This window comes from Astatotilapia calliptera, chromosome 8, assembly GCF_964374335.1.
Source record: "Astatotilapia calliptera chromosome 8, fAstCal68.1, whole genome shotgun sequence".
NCBI classification, from domain to species: domain Eukaryota; kingdom Metazoa; phylum Chordata; class Actinopteri; order Cichliformes; family Cichlidae; genus Astatotilapia; species Astatotilapia calliptera.
In genome coordinates, this window is record NC_137429.1 from 29,755,611 (window position 1) to 29,774,080 (window position 18,470).

The following is an 18,470-nucleotide window of genomic DNA, read 5'->3' on the forward strand; positions in this document are numbered from 1 at the left end:
AAAGCTCACCTCATCAGTATCCTTCCTGTCTGTGCATCGCTCGTGATGTTTGAGTCTGAGAGTTGTTTCCAAATGTTTTATGATCATGATCAGGTCACAGTAACGTTCTGTTGGTGCTACTGCTTAGCTGCAAATGATTCAAATTATAACTATCATCACAGTCACCGGATCTTATTATTCTGCATAACTTGTTAGGACAAAAACAAGCAGTGTGTGTGTGTGTGTGTGTGTGTGTGTGTGTGTGTGTGTGTGTGTGTGTGTGTGTGTGTGTATTGGCCAGATCAGATGGGCACTTTGGAATCAGTCAGCTATCTTCTGAACATTTCACCCACCAACTGTTTGTGCTATTTGTCCAAATGTTGACTTTACCTGCACAATTTGTGAACCATTACACAATACAGGAGCTGAGATCAATCAGTGTGCTCTGGGTTTGAGTATAGTCTTGTACGGTGAGGCCGTTGAACCTCAGCAATGGTAATGCAGCTCGAGTATGGCTACAAGAGCAATGACCTCTCCCTCCAAATATCGCACAGGGTTAAGAAAAAAGTTACATTTCCCAGAACACGTTTTCATTTCAATTCCCGATTGGTGTTAAGTAATCTATTATATGAACTACTGTGAACGTATTGTAAGACTATCAATCCAGCCTTGCTGCTATCTCTCTGCTGTCCCCGCGCTTCTGAGGGTTCACTCAATCATTAACCTAATCTACTCACTGAAAAAGTCCCACTCATGCTGTTTGCATGAGTTTGACGATAAGCTATTTGAAGTTGAATGTGGTGATGGGACAACAATTGACAAGGACTAAACTGTTTGATAATCTTTGGCTGCTTTTGATTCCTCAGAGATTCTGAAACTGGAAACGGCAGAATGAAGAGCAGCGAATCGCTTTTTAGCTTCCAAATCAAACATTTGTATTTGCTTGAAAAATTCTAATTAAAAGCTGCTTTGTTGGCGCCGCCTCACAAATCTCAGCTGAAAGTGCTGACACAGTTTACACATCATGAAATAAAAACTATGACTAATCTAGAATCTTCTATAAAGTCCAACAACTGGTCCCAGATCTCCCCAGAGGCCCACAAGTGTTAAACACAGGCCTGATAGTTTTAAACGTTCACATTTGTTTTCTGTTTCTTTAAATGAACGATGGTTTCAGGGTTTTTGCAGATTTTGTTTATTTTCTCTTGCTCTCTATTTTGAAAACCACACAGAGCAGTGTGACTGTAATTCAGCTTAATGCAGCACAGGGAGTCCTAATGTACCTCCTCACATTCACTACTGATAGTAAAGGCAGTTATCATTCATTATCCCTGAGTGATTACACACTCTGATGATCCTCCACAAGTTTGCAGCTCTTCCTTTTTAGCTCAGCTGTTCTTCAGTGTTTTTGTCCCTGACGCTCAATGTTTTATAAAGCCACGCGTCTGGATGCATTTTACATATAATAACACATTCAAAATTTAAATTCTGATTTTCCATGAATGTAACAGCAACATTAAACCAATATTAATAAAATATTACTGAAGGCGGCTCCTTTTATTCAAGTCAGATTTGAAATGCGCTATTTTTATATTTATGGTGTTGTGTTGGTACATTCATCTACAGTCTGCTTCTCTTCTGTTTTAAACGCCACTGATTTCCACACTGTAGTAAAAGAATTAGAGGCTATAACCAGCACAGCCACACATCTAACACATCGTAATGTCCTGTAATGTGGCTGCTGCTGTTTTATGAGATAAACCTTTAACCAATCAGAAACGAAAATGTGAAAATAAACAAACAAAAGGAGAAAAGTCTCAGATCTGCAGGTACACAAAAAACTACCGCGTTGGATATAAACATGTGCAAAATATATATTCAGGTGTAACAGACACAATATGACGTGTGTATGAAGTTTGTTCTATCATTCTGCACTACAGCTCAGCGTTTAGACACGACGTGTCGCACTTTTACTCGCACTGATTCTTTGTTAAATGTACTTCTGTTAAACGTCCGAATAATGAGTGAGTTTGAACCTGACCAGAGCGCGTCGGTTCTTGTTGTTTTGGGTTTTCTGTGATTATTTGGACTGATTATAATTCTTCCTGCTTCTTGGCGGATCTTTCACGCGTTGCTGGATGTGCGAGAAATGCTTCATTTACAACGTTTCATTTTCAGACAGCAGAGAAAAGAGTTCACAGACCAGCTGAGCTGCATCCAAACGTTTGGATTGATTGTCAGAAAATAGTTTATTAGACATCAAACAAAACTGAATTTGCGCTACATTGATTATTTAATAAAATGTCACATAAAAAACACACGCCGACACACACACGCAAAACAAAACAAAAAGAACTAAAAAACACGCTATAAAAACACGTATATGCTACAGTACAGAGAAACTGATCTACAGGCATACTATTCATCTGAAGAACATCTCTCTCTCTCTCTCTCTCTCTCACACACACACACACACACACACACACACACACACACACACACACGCACACACACAAAATTACGCATATGTACACAGGTTCAACAAAGAAGACAGTTCTGATGAAAGGCACTCGGGTTTGAGGGGCTGACTTGTCTTAGTATTACATCCGGAACCAGTCTATCAATCTGCAAGTCACCAGGCTGGAGGAGGAGGAGGAGGAGGAGGAAGGAGTTACAGCGACGCATGAGAGCTTCAGTGTCTGAGGCAGATCTTTATGGAGCCTGTGTTTCAGAACTGGGGGTTTAGTGTGAAGTCCTCGTCGTCCTCTATGTCCAGTTCTTGGTCTGTGTCGTCTGACACGTCAGAGTCCAGCTCTGTGTGGGCCTGCTGTCGGGACACACAGTGTCCCGCTTGCGCCAACTCGGGGGCCGAGCCTGGCTGCCTCTGCTCCTGGTTCTGGATTCCGGCAGCCTCTATCATCTCATCTCCTTTCTTACCTCTGGAACTGTTATCCTCCACCTCCCTCTTAGGATTCTCCTGGTGAAAGCGAACCCCGTGGATTAGGAGACGGTACGAGTGTATTGTATATGAAGGAGTGAAAGGAAGGTAGGGCGACATCAGTCACCGCTGCTCACCTGCTTTAGTCTTCGCCACTTCGCACGTCGATTTTGGAACCAGGTTTTAACCTGAAAGGAAATGTTCAAAAAAGAAAGAAATGAATGATCTTCCTTCTTTAAATATTAAAACTCTGAAAGGATGTTTCTTATGCGCAAACTCGTCCGCTGTTCACGTGGAAGCGGTTTAAATTCATTTTGGATCAAGGCCACAGTGAATCAAATCAGCACGCAGCACAAATATTACACACACACACACACACACACACACACACACACACACACACATCGGTAATTCGCTACAAATTCCAACCATTCGCAGCCAGTAAATAGCTTTCTAGTAATAAAGTAGCAAAATCTAGTGTTATGCTACATTTCAAAAACAGAATAAATAAATGTATAAAAGTGTTTCATCGAAAATTGCGCCGATCCTCCGGAGATCCTTCCAAACAGCTGCAGGCCATTACGGCACATGTGTGAGCCAGACCGGGCTCCGCTCACCTGTCTCTCGCTGAGCTGCAGCATCTTGGCCAGGCGTTTCCTCTCCGGAGGTGACAGGTACTTCTGCGTCTCAAACTTCTTCTCCAGCTCGATGGTCTGGTCGTTGGAGAAGCGCACCTGGCCGCCTTTTCTCTTATGTAAGGGCCGCTGGATGAACGGCGTCCACAGCAGAGGCTTCCCTGTGGAGAGATCCCACAGAATGCACCGTGTTTGAAATACATGAAATAAAACGAAATATTTATTTCTGGCTGTGACAAACCTGCCCGCTGTCGAAAAAGAAGCTACAGCATATAAACCTTCCTGCTGCCATCTGACATGAAACGAATTAACAAAACACGCTAGTACGCGACAGAAACACGGTACATTTGTACTGTGTTATATTAGGCCCACTGACGGCATTTTCACTCACGTGAAAAACGTGAATACGCGTTTGAACTCTTGCGATAAGTGAATTTTATCCACATGAAAATATAAGACAACACATTTCAAACATTTTCATTAAAAGCTCCGGAGCTGACGGTACAGCCTATACGCAGACATGCGCAGTGCAGAGACATCGAAAAATCGAACTATTCGGTCACAGAGAGAAGACGTGTTTTAGACTCTGTGGCCTCTCCCGGTCACCAGACAGCTGCGGACTCCAATGTGGAAAAGTTTGAGAGTTTATTATTTTTCAGGATTAATTATTGGATAACTATTATTTGGATTTATGTATTTATGTATTTATTTATTATTATTATTATTATTATTATTATTATTATTATTATTATTATTATTATTATTAATAATTATTATTATTACTATTATTATTACTATTGTTGTTATTATTATTATTATTACTATTGTTATTATTATTATTATTATTATTATTATTATTAATAATAATAATAATAATAATAATAATAATAATAATAATAATAATTATTATTATTATTATTATTATTATTATTATTATTGTTATTATTATTATTATTATTATTATTGTTATTATTATTATTATTACTATTACTATTATTATGTAACAGATGTAAAACTGTAATGAAGAATTTCTGATGGACAGGGCATAAACAGGAAGAAAAAGTGGAGACTATTAGTTACTAAATAGTGGGAAATGTGCGGGATTAAATAAGCTTGCGCTTCTTTCTACTGCATTGTGAAATAAATGTAAGTTATTTATAATTATTATTGTTTTGTTTGTCTCTTTTTTCTCTGTTGTTGTTATAATATTTTAACATGTTCAAAATAAAGATTTCATACAAATACAAATGATTATTATTATGATTATTATGATGTTTTACGTGTTTGTTGTTTTACACCGGTGCTGATTTTAATGAGGTTCAAAATCTCCAAAAGTCTCGATGTGCTTTTCAAAGTTTATACCCTAAAACTCGATTAGAAATGAACATAATTCCTAATTTACTGCGGATTAATGAGGGGAAAGGATCGGTGCTGTTGAAGAGATTTATTGGAGCGAAAGGCCGCTGGGTGCAATCAGAGGTGCTTTTGTCCTGTCTGCTTTCCTCCCCGGGTGATGGCCGGGAACAAACAACGGCAGCCTGCAGCCTGCTGCGAGCTGTCTTTTCAGGAAGGTCGTGACAGTGAAAACTATGGCCAAATATCCGCTTCATGTGCTTCCTGCTTTGCGGTGTGATTATAGGCAATGGCATCCACCAACAGACACTCCTGTGCTCAGCTCTGACACAATATGAATGTTTGTGGTCGAAACTGCTGTCAAAGACCTTCTTATTGCTGCGCTTTTCCTAAGGAAGTTAGCCAATCCAGCCCCAAGAGACACTGAGCGAAAATACAAGTAGCCTACAGGAAAGGTTGAGTAAAAATCAATTTGCGGCGAAAATGAAGGAAATGACATCAAATGAAACATTTTCACTGAATATGTGAGAAGTTTGTGTTCGTGCCGTTTACGCTCGGCTAATAAAGATCTGTGAAACTGGAATGATAAGCGCTAACTCGTTATAATTGTGGTAATTAAGCACGCGCACTCACAGTTTTTGTTGGCTTTGTGTTACTTTGTAACTTTCTGCCGTTGGCGCGCGCAGACAGTCTCATCAAATCAGAGTATTAAGGTGATCGCTGTAAATAGATGCACAGATGTGGCGGTTGGGATAGCTCGTTAATAACAGTTTCATAAAACTGTGAGTGACGGAGATCGGAACATAAGCGGGCCTGAAAGCGCGCGCACTGCAGGCTGCTTAAAATAGCCAGAGGAGGTGTGCGCGGTATTTATAGAGCACAGCTTCTTTAATCCGCTGTTCGACAAGACATATCATACGAGATGATTACAGATGATTGTAGGCGCTGAAACCAATCATTGTTCTCCTCGGGCAATCTCAGTTCGTGCTTGTTTGTCGTCTGTCTGAAAGGTCAGCTCAGTTGGGAGGACACGACTGTAGCTGCTGTTAGGAGGACTTTATCTTTCTCATAAGTCCCCATTAGCTCTCTGTTTGCCTTATTTTCTTCTCGCCGCCAACCATAAAGAAAGTCAGCCACATCCTCGCGAGCCCGGCAGAGGAAGTGCAACAATATGTGAAAAACGGATCCCGGGCTATCAGAGGCCGAGTGTTTCCTGAATATGTCTGTATTGAGGATGTCGATAAAATAATCAGCAGCGTGCAGCGGGCTCCCGAGGAAGCGGCTGGCCGGGGTGAGACAGGAAAACATTTAACAGCTTCTGAAACCAGATTTACTCCTATCGACAGGCTCACAGCTTCCGCTATGAACGGAAAAAGGCCCGGCTTGTTCAGCAGCACACAGTCAGACGGTCCGCTTGTCACACTATACTTAAGAGGACCATCACTTCTGGCCTCTAACACGGCGCGCAGCGTGTGTGATGGCTTCAAGCACCCCGGGAACATCATGTAAAGCAGCTTTCACGGCTCCATACTCACACAGCCGATTTCACTAATACTGCTAATAATTATTATCATAATAATAATAATAATAAAAGACTTGTGGTAAGCTCATGGTCAGTCAATACCCTAGAGAAAAATAACCCAACTACTTGGTGCTCAAAAGTATATGACGCACACACACACACGCACAGCAGTGAAATAACAAGTGATTTAGGGCCTGGCTATGTTTTAGTCACTGGCTGACTCGGTCCTCTGATGTTTCAGAACAATGGGAGTCAGGAAAACGAGTCAAGGTTGCCATGCACCTCCCTATCACCACCAGCAGCAGCACACTGAATGGATATGCCTGCTGCTATTGTGGCCCCAAATACGTCTGTCACAATAACAATGTGACTCATGTGTGCGTGGTCGCGCATCGTGCACAAATGTTCTTGTGAGACCTAAATGAGCTGAAGGCTTCGCGAAGACGCACAAAGTGTGTCCTCGACTCTAAAGTGTGTTTAAGAGGAGCAGTGCAAGTGTAGATGATCTTGAGTTCGACATGCATGACCAAGCGTGATGCTTATGCAAAAATGGTTTCGCTGGGACTGAAACGAAGCTTGTGAAGACATTAAAGTTTTCATGCAAAGAGCAGAAAGTTGTCTTACTGCCACATCATCCAAGTGTATATGTTGCCGCGAACAGATTTCAGGTTCACCTAAATTGTCACTGAGCGATATAATGTCCAATAATATATGATTTATTCATTTTACAATGCAAATTGTGAATATATGACCTTAACTATTTTAAGGGTCCTGATTTCCAGTGAAATAAAACCAGCAGTGCAGACTTGAGGAACTGAGTTTAACTGGCGCATTTCCACACAGGAAAACAAGAAACGTGATGCTGGCTGTCTGACGGCAAGGCAGCAGAAAAGGAGAAAATGGATATGTTTGCTAACAAATGATAAGACCAATATCAATGATGGAAATGAAATGGAACTCACCGAGAGGGTCGTGCCTGAGCAGCGCCTGTGCGTACTCCCCCATGGAGCGGTGGTGTTGCTGGTGAAACGGGTAAAAGGAGCCGGTGAAAGCCCCCGCCGAGGCGTACGTCGCCGTCAGCGCAGCGTGGTGGGACAGCGCGGGGTGGATCGGCGTGGGTTCATAAATCGGGGTTCTGTACGGCGAGATCAAACTTTTGAAGGACGAGTTGGGAGACGGGAGAGTCGGCGTGGGGATGACCGGAGTGGAGCAGGAAGATGAAGACGTTGGCGATGAAGAATAGGACGGAGATGTGGAGGTGGTGGTGGAGGTCCTCCCCAGAATGTCCTCGATGTAGAAGGGGGTCGGGTGTGCCGGCTGAATTGGGGTCGGTGCGTAAAGCGGGACGCTCATGATGCCGATCACCGCTGCTGCGCACTGGATCCAAACTAGGGGAGAGCTTCGCGTCTTTAGTCCCGCAGCCTTCCTCTTTCTATCACAGCAACTTTTTATGAGCCGCGCTAACCTCTGCTCAGCCAGTCCCGAAACACAACGACCAGAGCCTGTTTCCGAGCTGCTCGGGAGACCGTTACACTGTTTTAGTGTCCATCAGGTTGCTGCGGAGCTGCCACTCTGTTCAACTGTTGCTGCTGTTATCTGTCTGCAGCCGAAGGAGGGAGGAGATAAGTGGACGGCCAACTTCCTGCAGGTGGCCGGCGGCCGTTTCTGATTGGCTTGCACGCAGTTCTTAACGAACTCCACAGTGGTCGGATGACAGGAGAGGGGAGATAATTGTGTTTCAGAAGAATCGACGCGACGCAAACAGGTAATCAGAAAACAGACGAATGTAATGGAACAGAGCCGGCGCTGAGAGTAGCTGGGTCTGAAAATGCAAGTACGGGCCCGCTCACACTTCAGCCTCCTCACGGTCACACTCCTAAGAGTGTACACCGCCCATAATGTTTGAGTAAAAGTCACACTCCTACTCAGCTCAAAACTGTTTGCATTTACCCAAAGCACCTCAATCAAAACTTGCATGCAAAATCATATTACTGGATCATGGCCGAATAATGAGTGAACATCCGTTTATTGTTGCAGTATCTGCATACTGCTGTGTCATATATGTATTAGCACAGTGATATGTGTAACTCGGCACAATAAGAAATACGTTTTCACATAAATGAAATATAAGAGCACATGCACTGTTACACAGGAGGAGCGCACAGCGTTTTCGTGACCTTGTCTGTCAGCAGTCTCAGATGATTTAATGGTAACTTTGAGGAGATTTTGCATTAGAGCCGGGCTTTCAAAGATAAGATAAGTGTGATTTGAAATGATAGTTCTCACTGGTTTTGCTCCAGGAAGTATCATGTCACAAGTCAGCGGATTGGCCCACGAGGGTAGCTGTCCAAACTGTTTAGGTTCTCCCAGCCAGAGATCGGCATCATTGCTTTATGCAAAAAGACATTCCCCGTGGTTTGGCACCACGCTGAAGTGAGACAGTTAGGCAAAGAGCGCGATGATCCACTTGTGTGAATAACATTTCTTTGGCAACATTGTTTTTAAAAATGTTGAACAAATGTTGAATGTCAGATGGAAAACCCACGTGAACAGAGCACAGACAGCACGCAGCGCTGCTTTTATACCCACACACACACCTTTGTGTAGTCAAACGGGCCGCAGCCTTATCTTAACAGTGTAATAGAGGCCGACTGCGATCCACGGCCCCAACGTTGCAGCTCAATCAAGTGGGATTAACTCCTGATTTGAATGTTTGGAGTTTTCCTGCGAAATCCACTGTGGGATGAGATAGCAATAAACGCTCGTGTATGTAACGGCTCACTAAGTGATTGGATGTTAAACAATAACCGGAGACTTCTGCTTTAGTCACAGCGGGGCCCAGCTGCACGCGCGCAGGGCCTCGCGACATTTTATCATCACGCGAGTTCATTAATCGTCGCTGGAAACGGCGACTCGCACCTGGGAGCCGGACGACGGCGTTTATCTGCTCGCTCCCCGAAACCAGCCGCCGGCTCGATTTCCTGGCGCGCGCCCCCGTCTGCCAACTTTCTAACGGCTGTAATTTAGATAAAGTGGAGCAAACAGCCTTAAAGACATCAAAGACATCCACAAAACGGCTAATATTTGGACTGAGACAATCATTGCAGCTCATTGATCCGGCCAGCCTCCCGTGGCGTCAGACTCCGGGCCAAAAACCGCTGATAACTCGAGTGAGCCGCCCCCCGGCAGCTGGCGCCATATATCTGCCATTGTCAGTGCAAGCCACTCAGTCTCCTCCTCACGAGTCAACAGTATCCCGATTATCAAACGCATCGGGATGTGCCCGGCCTTCCTTTGTTCGAGTTTGGAATGACCGAGGAAACGTAACCATGAGAAACGGCACAGAGCATGCGCTATGGAAATGAAGCAGCAGGTGATACTCGGAAAATTAGAATAAGTATAACCATGCATACGCACTCTGTACTTGGTTTGGGCCCCTTTTGCATGAATTACTGCCTCGATGCAGCGTGGCGTGGATGCTACCAGCTGTGGCGCTGCTGAGGTGTTACGGAAGATTGTGGCCACACTTTGCACGATATTTGAATTCCTCGAGTTTCACCTGTGGATGTCTTCATTGTAGTGGGAAGCTTAGAAGCAAAGAAATAACAGTCCACGCGTGAGTTTGGACGAGCCCAGGGGGCTTTTTTACTTAATCATGTGCATCACTGCACTGAGCAGGACTCAAGGAAGACTTTGTAAAAGACATTTTTACAACAGTGAACAGGCAGCCGATAAAAACAAATCAGATCCTAAACTTACAACAAAAACTTCACAGGTGTTCGGTGCCACAGACACTGATCTCGCCGTTCCCTCGCAGCTCCTCGCCGATCGTACGATCAGGTTATTTACTCTTCACAAATCTGTGCAGGTCCAGCAACATGGTAACCTGCTGAGTCTCCTTTGCTCCCGTTTCTCATTATATGACTGTTTGCTTTACAACTTTTAATGTAAGGTGTCATGATGTTCAAACTTTAACTAAAACTGAAGAGTATGAACCAAAAATCTGTCTTTACATGAAAGGAAACCCCTTCCTCTTCCCTCTGCATCCTGGTCCCGGTCAGGTGACTACCTTCTTTGGCTTCGGATGATCCTCCTCCGGGTCTCCCTCTGAGCAGGTCTTCAGCGAGCGCAAGACGTGTTCCAGCGTCCACTGCTCCTCGTGTAAGGCGTGCTCCTCCAGAGTGAACGGACCCTGCTTTGTTCTGACCAGCTCCTTCACATGAGCGCAAGAGGACAGAGCTGCAGCACACAGACAGCGTTACTCAGCAACACGCCGTCGATGGAAAGGTGAAACAGGTGGAAGGCAGTCTCACCTTTTCCCAGGTCATCCACCAAACTTCTGACATAGAACCCACCACCACACTCAATATCTGCAACACGAAGGAAAGCGAAACATTCAGCCAAAGAGGACACAACACCTAAAAGCCTGTTGTGTGATGCAGCGTGTCGAACCCAGAGTGAAGAGAGGAGGCTTGAACTCCTGCAGGGTCAGGCTGTACACCGTGACGGGCCTGGCCGGTTTGGCATCGACCTTGTGACCTTTCTTCAGCAGGACAGACAGACGTTGGCCATCCTTTTTTAATGCCGAGTATCTAAAACGATTATAAGAAAAGAGTTGGTTACAAAATACACACATTTAGCACCAAGAACTGTTTTTATGTGAACTCCATGTATAATGACACAAAGGCACTGCTTCCTGCATCAGTGGGAATCAGCACTGCAGTGAGCAAACAGTGACCTCCAGAGGCTTCATAGGTCACTGCGCTACACTAATAAGACGAAAACCCTCAAATGTTTAAAGAACTGGACCATTGAGAGGCCTTTCATTCATTCTCCCAGGGGACACGAACGGCATTAAAGGACACACGATCGGTTTACTGCAGCTGGACATTTAGATCTCAGAGCCTCTTCACACAGAACTGGGTCCACACATCACTTCTTAGCCTTTACAACAATTAGTCATTACGGCTCTCTGATCATATCATTAACCTGTAACATGCCATCAAACTGGCTGCACATTCAGAGAAAACTGGTTTCAGTTCAGCCACTTGTTGAAGCCTCTGGCGTCTACTGCAGCGTGTTGTGCGCTCTGCCGTGAAGGCGATTGGCTGCAGACTCCCATCTCTGCAGGGCCTGTGCGCCTCCAGCACACTGGGGCGTGCAGCTGGGATCTCAGCTGACCCTTCTCACCCTGGACTCAGTCTGTTAGACCTGCTCCCCTCAGGCAGGAGGCTCCGGCCCAGTCGCACCAGAACCTCATCATAAGAACAGTTTCTCCTCTGCTGTTGGACACATGAACAGTAACATAAGACTGGTCCCACCCCAAACACATGGCCCCATACTTCTCTGCATCTGTTCCACTTTTGCACTCATGTATATAGTAATCTGCTTAGCACTTTTCATTTTTATGTTTATTTAAGTGTTTGCCTTCATTTCCTAATGTTGGAAAGCTGCTCAACATTTGGCAATAAAACCTTTTCTGATTCTGATCTTTGCTTGTGTAGACTCAAAATGATGACACGGCTAATGTCCCTCAGAAAATGGAAACAGCTTCTCCACACATGGATGTGTAGGCCTACTTTAACAATCACACTCATTTTTGTGGTTCCCTGATTTGAATTTTCCTGCTGCATCAGCCAACCTGGCACATTCCTGGAAGCGTCTGTGATAAAGCTGGTGAACCGTGCAAAGCTGTCATCGCGCCTCTGAGTTCAATTCATGCACCTTCATGTAAGGTAAGCATCGAACCACTGCACCACGGAGCCACTAAATGACTGCAACCCCCAAAAAGGAAGCTCACATGAACCCCACGTTTATGCATCTACCATCAAATCCAACACCATCCCAAACAAGCGCAGTAACAGAGGACGTGAAGTCCTGAGCTGCTGCTCGGAAAGTTTAGGTTTCGTTTTCTGTAAAAGAAGATTTCATCTTAAGAAATAAACGTTTCGTTTGATCTAATTAAAGCTTCAGACGTTTGGATGTTGACTCACAGCGGAGGCACTTGCATGATGTCACCAGTGAAAGCTTTCAGCTTTTCCTCGACGTCCAGCCTGGTTATGTGTTCTAGAAAATGTATGAAAACATGACTCACTGAGAGACAGACGGTAAAGGAGAAACCGAAGTTTGCAGATTATCCTGCTGTGTCGATGGATCTGAAAGATCGAATTTACCAAAACCTTTCTCCAGAGTCACGCTGCCGGTGGCATCAAGAGTGTCTGTTGCTTTTCCAAACTCTCCAACGGCAACGTATTTCTGAAAAACACACAGCATGTGTCACGTTTGTGTCACACCAAGTTCATCCACAGTTAACAAGTTACAGGAATCATTCATGCATTTGTCATCGCAGACATCTAAAGTTCACGAGGCGTTCGGGTCTGTTGAGAAGCTGTATTGTATACACAATGTCCTTATCAATAGATTTGCATGTATACTTGTACCTAAAAAAAAGTGCTTCTCTACACACGCAGAGGTTTGTGTTGTGGTTTCTAACAGCTCGTTAGTACCTGTTAGATCTGCTACCATGAAAGCAGGAACAGACCAATCAGCACGTATCGACACAATGCTAGAAGTTCATGGGGGAAACAGACTTCACTGTGACACAAACTAAAGGACGCGTCGTTTTATTTGGAACATGTCAGTGTGCATCTGCTAAACCAACATGTTTGGCTTCATCCAGGTGACGACATACGGTAGAGTCAGAGCCTGGCTGTGCTCGTCAGCATGCACAATAAACAACAATCAGACACGCGCAGCAGTGCAGCTCTAACCTGCATTCATGCCTCGCACTTTTCACCAGACGTCAAGGTTTAATGCACATTTTAGTTTAGTTCAAACAGCAGTGAAGCAAACTGACCTTTGACCCAGTCAACATTGTGCTGAGCATTTTGGTGCCGTTCCCAACACCAACAACTGAAACAAAGAGAGTCCAATGATTAAAGTCCTGCTAGCGCCCCCCACAGGTTGAAGTGTTCACTGAACTCACTTTTAATTCATTCATCAAAGTTCACCAAACTCAGAATATACTGAAACATTTATATTTAGTGCTCATCTTCGTGCTTTGTTAAGTTGATAACAACCTTTATTCCCTTCTTCATGACATCATCACCTGGGACTTTGCAAGCAGCAGTGAAGCGGCTGCTTTTCCCTCAGACTGACCCAACATCACCTCAAGGTTCAAGGTTCTTTATTATTTGTCACATGCATAGTTATACAAGTATAACACACAGTGAAATGTAGCTGACTGACTGAACAGCTTTTCTTATGCTTACGGACGAGGTGGAGGCGTGCTCTCGTCTCGCTGTGCTGCGGGGCGCAAATCAGACAACACGGCATCGTGCTGCAGGATGTTGTAGCAGCCATGCTGGTTAAGAGCCGTCTTGCTTGGGCGAGACGCTTCACCCGTTGCCTACTGGTGGTGGTCAGAGGGCCCGGTGGCGCCAGTGTCCGGCAGCCTCGCCTCTGTCAGTGCGCTCCAGGGTGGCTGTGGCTACAATGTAGCTGCCATCACCAGTGTGTGAATGTGTGGATGACTGGATGTGTAAAGCGCTTTGGGGTCCTTAGGGACTAGAAAAGCGCTGTACAAATACAGGCCATTTAATTCAACCACAGTGAATTAATTTTTCCTAAAATTATGGGTGTGGCCACTTTGCCAGACGTACCAGCACAATCAGCAGGGTTGTCTGGCAGGTTCATCTCTGCTAACTGGAGTCAATGGACCGGCCTCCTGCACTTTTAGCTGCATAGGTGCTTTATAAAACACTTTAATAAAGACAAGAACTACAGTTGGGCTCATAGGTTATAAGGAAAATCGAGTCCTATGATATCATTGTTCAACGACAGTGGTTTAACTTGCATTTGAAGGAGGCCATCGTTGATTTAAAAAGCACAAAAACAAAATACAGCTATCAGAGAGCAAATTACCAATGTAGTCCATTCTTAAAAAGATGGAAGCACGGGCCGCCCAGAAACACCTAAAGGCCCAAAAAACACTGAAGAAAATTTAAATGAATTCTTCATTTGAAGAAATAAAAATCCTGACAAAACATCGACTCAAGTCCCAAAAACAGTTGAAGAGCTCGGCCTGTCATTGTTAAAACCTACACCATGGTGCAAACCACTGGTTACACTCAAGACCAAGAAGGCCGGACTGCATCTGCCAGGAAACATTTAAAAGTCACAGTTCTGGAGAAAAAAATCCCAGGTTGTCAGGTGAAACTGAGATAAATTTGTACAAAAACGATGGCAAGACAAAAAGTATCCAGAAGGAACTGAAGCATTATCTGTCAAACATGCTGGAAGCAGCATTATGGGCTTGTATGGCTGCCAGTGGAACTGTGCCACTTAAAGATGGTGTGACTGCTGACAAAGCAGCTCAGAGTTAGACAACCTGGGACAGCCTGTTCTACACTGCAGAAATGCAGGAAAAACACCTGATAGATCTAACGAGGTGCCCATAGACACTGAAGCTGTTTCCACTGGCACCTTGATGGAAGTGAGAGAGAAGGAAAGACAGGAGTGTGGAGGTGCTGCCTGAACATCATCTGTGATATCAGTACACCTCTCCAAGGTTGTGTTAAAAGTCCACCGGCCTCGCTCCTACACAGGTGGGTCATCTGGACCATTCCACTCTTCATAGAGGATGACGGGCCAGCACCAGGGGTACACTGCTTATGAGGAACATAGCTACATATCAAAACAATAAGAAGATCAGATTTCATAACTTTACTATATTTTATCCATAGAAAAACAGCAAGCATGTTGTCATAGAAAATGCAGGAGTCACGATGTCGCGGACTTTCCCAGGACACGCGTGGGTAGAAAAATGTGCAAAAGAAAAGAAAATGCACCTGTTACAGAAAAATGTTAAAGTCTTGAAAAAACAACTTCTAGACAAACGACAGTGTACGTCTCAGGGATTTGAGATTGTTATCAACATAAATCTATTTGATCTTAACTCTGTATAAAACGCCCCCAGACATGCATGACTGGAGCAGCCCTGGAGGTCGGGCCCTGCCGGTGCTTTACCGATGCACCCTGCCGGTGCACCCTCCAGTAAACACGGAGGGTGGGACTGACCCCCTCTCCCCCCTCCTCCCAGGGCAGGAATGACAACAGTCGCGCGTGGCCCAGCACCGGGACGTGAGCGCTAGCCTAGCCGCTTACCCAGCACCCCGCTGGCAGCGCTGTCCAGCGTCCCTCCGTGTCCCATCTTCAGGCTCTGGTTCTTCCTCTTCCGCGGGTTTGGATTTTTGACTCCCGCCTCTGAAAGATAAAGCGACACAAACGGTTTACGGTCAGCTTTCCGCAAACACCGGGCTGGACGTCCTGCTGCTGTTTGGTCCCGTTACCCTTGAGCAAAGCTTCCTTGAGTACATTTAACACGTCCGCGGAGGTCGGCCCTTGTTTTTTATATATCGCAAACAATCCGTTTAACGCCTGTAGTTGCGACAAAGAACTAGTTATCGCAGGGACGGTGTTACTGACGCTCCCGGACATGCTCGTTTCTCTTTTCTTTGGCTAATGTCCATCTTCTTCTTTTACCCTCAGTGGCAACTATGCGACCCGTTGTTGTCTTTACTGCCCCCTGCTGGTTGAGCAAACACTCCGTCTTCCTTCTGCATGAATAACATTATTAAACAACACGACGCTTAACAGCCTTCTGTTGTTGACGATCTGTTTAAGCAGTATTATAGGCAGTCTTCGCCCATCCTCACACAGATCAGGCCTGATAAAAACCAACAAACAGTTAGATAAATAAAGATTTTTTCGAAACTACGTTGACCAAAATGCTTTGCGCCAAACACTTCCTAGTTACTCTGTGCCCTGGTTTCCTTCTTCTGTCAGCTGGTCGAGCTACGACAACAATAACTGTCAGGACGACAGTTTTGGTGGAGGTCTGTGTTTTTATCTTAACCTGTAATTATTATTTTGATCGCTAGTCACGACATCCGGTTTAAACGCCTCCTTACTTTGATCATCGGTTGAAGATTTGATTGTCCCGCGCGAGCCTCTGACTCGCGTGGAGATAGCTCCTCGCGTCACTTTCATTCAAAACTGGCTGCTCAGCGTGGCTCTGCCTGTTACAAGCTACCATGTAAAATACACGTCAGTCCGCTCTAAATGCACACAGCTGTGCGGGCTGGTCGCTGCAGTGGTTACAGTTGAGTCAGTGTCGTGTGATCGTCAATTCTTTCTTACATTCAGCAAAAGCTCGGCGTTTTCGTTATTGATTAATGCGTTTATCTTTGATGCAAAGAAAATCAACAGCACATGTATAGATAGCAGCAGTAGCAACTTTTGTCTCTCCTTCTTTTCACCAGTTGGTCTGAGGACGGAAAGCTCTGCTCGTCAGATGATCAGGAGTCTGCAGAGCCTGGATGGAGGATTTCAGGCGGATATACCTCCGTCTGTGTAAGGAGGGAGGCGTGGAGCCTCAGGAGGGTGTTGTAGCTCAGCTCCAGGAGAGCAGGTCTGCTCAGGGCTCCAGACTGGACCTGAGTGGACAGAGCCTGTCTGCAGATACCTGCTCAGTGCTGGCTAAGGCCTTCCATAAGGATACTGTCTTTACTGAGGTGTCACTCAGTGACTGCATGCTCAGCGAGGAGGGTGCGTGAGGACAGTCTTTATGTAATGTGGAGAATTATACAGTATGTGCAAGTGTATGGTGCTCGTTGATGTCAACGATGCAGTGAGGTGGCCCTGCCCGAGTCACTCTGCTGCGGCACGTCTATTTAACGTACTTTAGTCAGTCTGATGATTGATAAAACTATCAGAGCGAGTGTGTTAGGCTACATATCACACAGATGCTGTCAACAAAGTCCTTTGGTTCTGATCCTGAACACATCTTCACATTTACAGAGTTTTCTCTGCTTGAATTAGAAGGATAAATGCAAGCAGTCTTTTTTAAATGCAACAAACAAACAGAGAAATGGAGCACATTCATATAGATCTCTTTTCTCATTAGCATAATAAACCACATTTGCTGCTCTGGTAAATATTGTGACTCAGGATGTGTTAGTCACTGTGCTGTGTGTGACTCTCAGGTGCCAGAGTGCTCCTCAGTGGACTGTTTGACAACACGACTGTCAAAGTCCTGGATCTGAAGGTACCAGCTCCCAAATTAGACTCTCCACACACGGTGACACTAGTTTTATCTTATTGCACAATGTCTGTGTGTCCTTAGGTTGTGTTTTTATTGTTCACAGGGGAATAACCTGAGATCATCAGGAGCTGAGGTGCTGGGACAGTTGTTGGCACAAAACAAGACGCTGCGCAGGTAAGACTCATGCTTTTCCTGTCTGTGTGCCATTTCATTTCTTTCCCTTATGGAGGTTAATAGTTGTGTAGCACCGGTTTACAACTACAGATCGTAAGCTGTCTTTTAACAGCGGGAGACCTGTGAAAGCCCACAGGCTGAGTGTAGAGACACGCAGACACTTTAGTGATCACACAGAATATTTAGTAGTTGAGTTAACCACACAAAAACCGCTGTAGTCACTTCTGTTTTTGGTGAGAAACACTCTGACACTTTGTATTTCACCACAAATGAGTTTCAATCAAACAACCAAGATGTGAACAAAAATATTGCATTTGTGGGAATTAAAGCGATTTTCAAACACCTGACATGAAAGTAAGAGCAGACAGCCTGTAGTGTGGGACATCATACTGAAAACAAAACAAACCCATCAGAGAGACAGCAGAAACGTGACCCAGTCGTATCACGCATTTCTGATCATTGCAGGAACCTGTCAGCACATAGTGTGAGCACTGAAGAGTGTCCCTAATTAACTGGCAGTGTTTGGTTTTTGCAGGCTGGTGCTGGAGTGGAATGCGTTGGGCGTGTGGGACGAAGCTTTCTCGCTCTTCTGCAGCGGTTTAGTTTCCAACTGCGCGCTGACGCAGCTGGACCTGCGCAACAATCAAATCAACCACCATGGAGCGTCGGCGCTCGCTCTGGCACTCAAACGCAACAGCACACTGGAAGTTCTAGGTGACTCTAACTGGTTAACGTCATGTACCGTGTTGTTCGGTAGAGAACAGC

At 44.9% G+C, this 18,470-nt stretch overlaps 3 protein-coding genes across 7 annotated transcripts in view; 1 reads left to right on the forward strand and 2 right to left on the reverse strand.

Moving 5' to 3' along the window:
• Positions 1–2,209: 2,209 nt before the first annotated feature.
• hhex (hematopoietically expressed homeobox) lies at positions 2,210–8,115 on the reverse strand. The gene is made up of 4 exons (XM_026177528.2): positions 7,390–8,115; positions 3,535–3,713; positions 3,055–3,105; positions 2,210–2,956 (listed from the first exon to the last, which is right to left on the reverse strand). The coding sequence occupies exons 1-4, from the start codon at positions 7,778–7,780 to the stop codon at positions 2,708–2,710; spliced, it is 870 nt and encodes a 289-aa protein (XP_026033313.1). The 5' UTR covers positions 7,781–8,115; the 3' UTR covers positions 2,210–2,707.
• A 1,929-nt stretch (positions 8,116–10,044) lies between these two features.
• Positions 10,045–16,606, reverse strand: trub1 (TruB pseudouridine (psi) synthase family member 1). 4 transcript variants are annotated; one of them, XM_026177530.2, is made up of 8 exons: positions 16,399–16,606; positions 15,593–15,691; positions 13,284–13,339; positions 12,601–12,682; positions 12,421–12,493; positions 10,880–11,019; positions 10,741–10,797; positions 10,045–10,666 (listed from the first exon to the last, which is right to left on the reverse strand). In XM_026177530.2, the coding sequence occupies exons 1-8, from the start codon at positions 16,475–16,477 to the stop codon at positions 10,485–10,487; spliced, it is 768 nt and encodes a 255-aa protein (XP_026033315.1). In that variant the 5' UTR covers positions 16,478–16,606; the 3' UTR covers positions 10,045–10,484. The 4 variants fall into 4 exon arrangements, with proteins under 4 accessions (XP_026033315.1, XP_080161814.1, XP_026033314.1 ...); XM_080305688.1 differs by lacking the exon at positions 16,399–16,606 and adding an exon at positions 15,778–16,009 and having other exon boundaries at positions 12,607–12,682; XM_026177529.2 differs by lacking the exon at positions 16,399–16,606 and adding an exon at positions 15,778–16,009.
• Positions 16,145–18,470, forward strand: part of lrrc45 (leucine rich repeat containing 45) — a 12,850-nt gene continuing 10,524 nt past the window's right edge. For both annotated transcript variants that reach the window (XR_013911080.1, XM_026177518.2), the window contains exons 1-5: positions 16,145–16,323; positions 16,750–17,035; positions 17,473–17,534; positions 17,635–17,705; positions 18,241–18,419. Coding sequence is in view for 1 of the 2 variants with exons in the window: in XM_026177518.2 (XP_026033303.1) it covers positions 16,807–17,035; positions 17,473–17,534; positions 17,635–17,705; positions 18,241–18,419 (541 nt within the window). In the remaining variant the exon portion in view is untranslated. The remainder of the gene's footprint in view (positions 16,324–16,749; positions 17,036–17,472; positions 17,535–17,634; positions 17,706–18,240; positions 18,420–18,470) is intronic.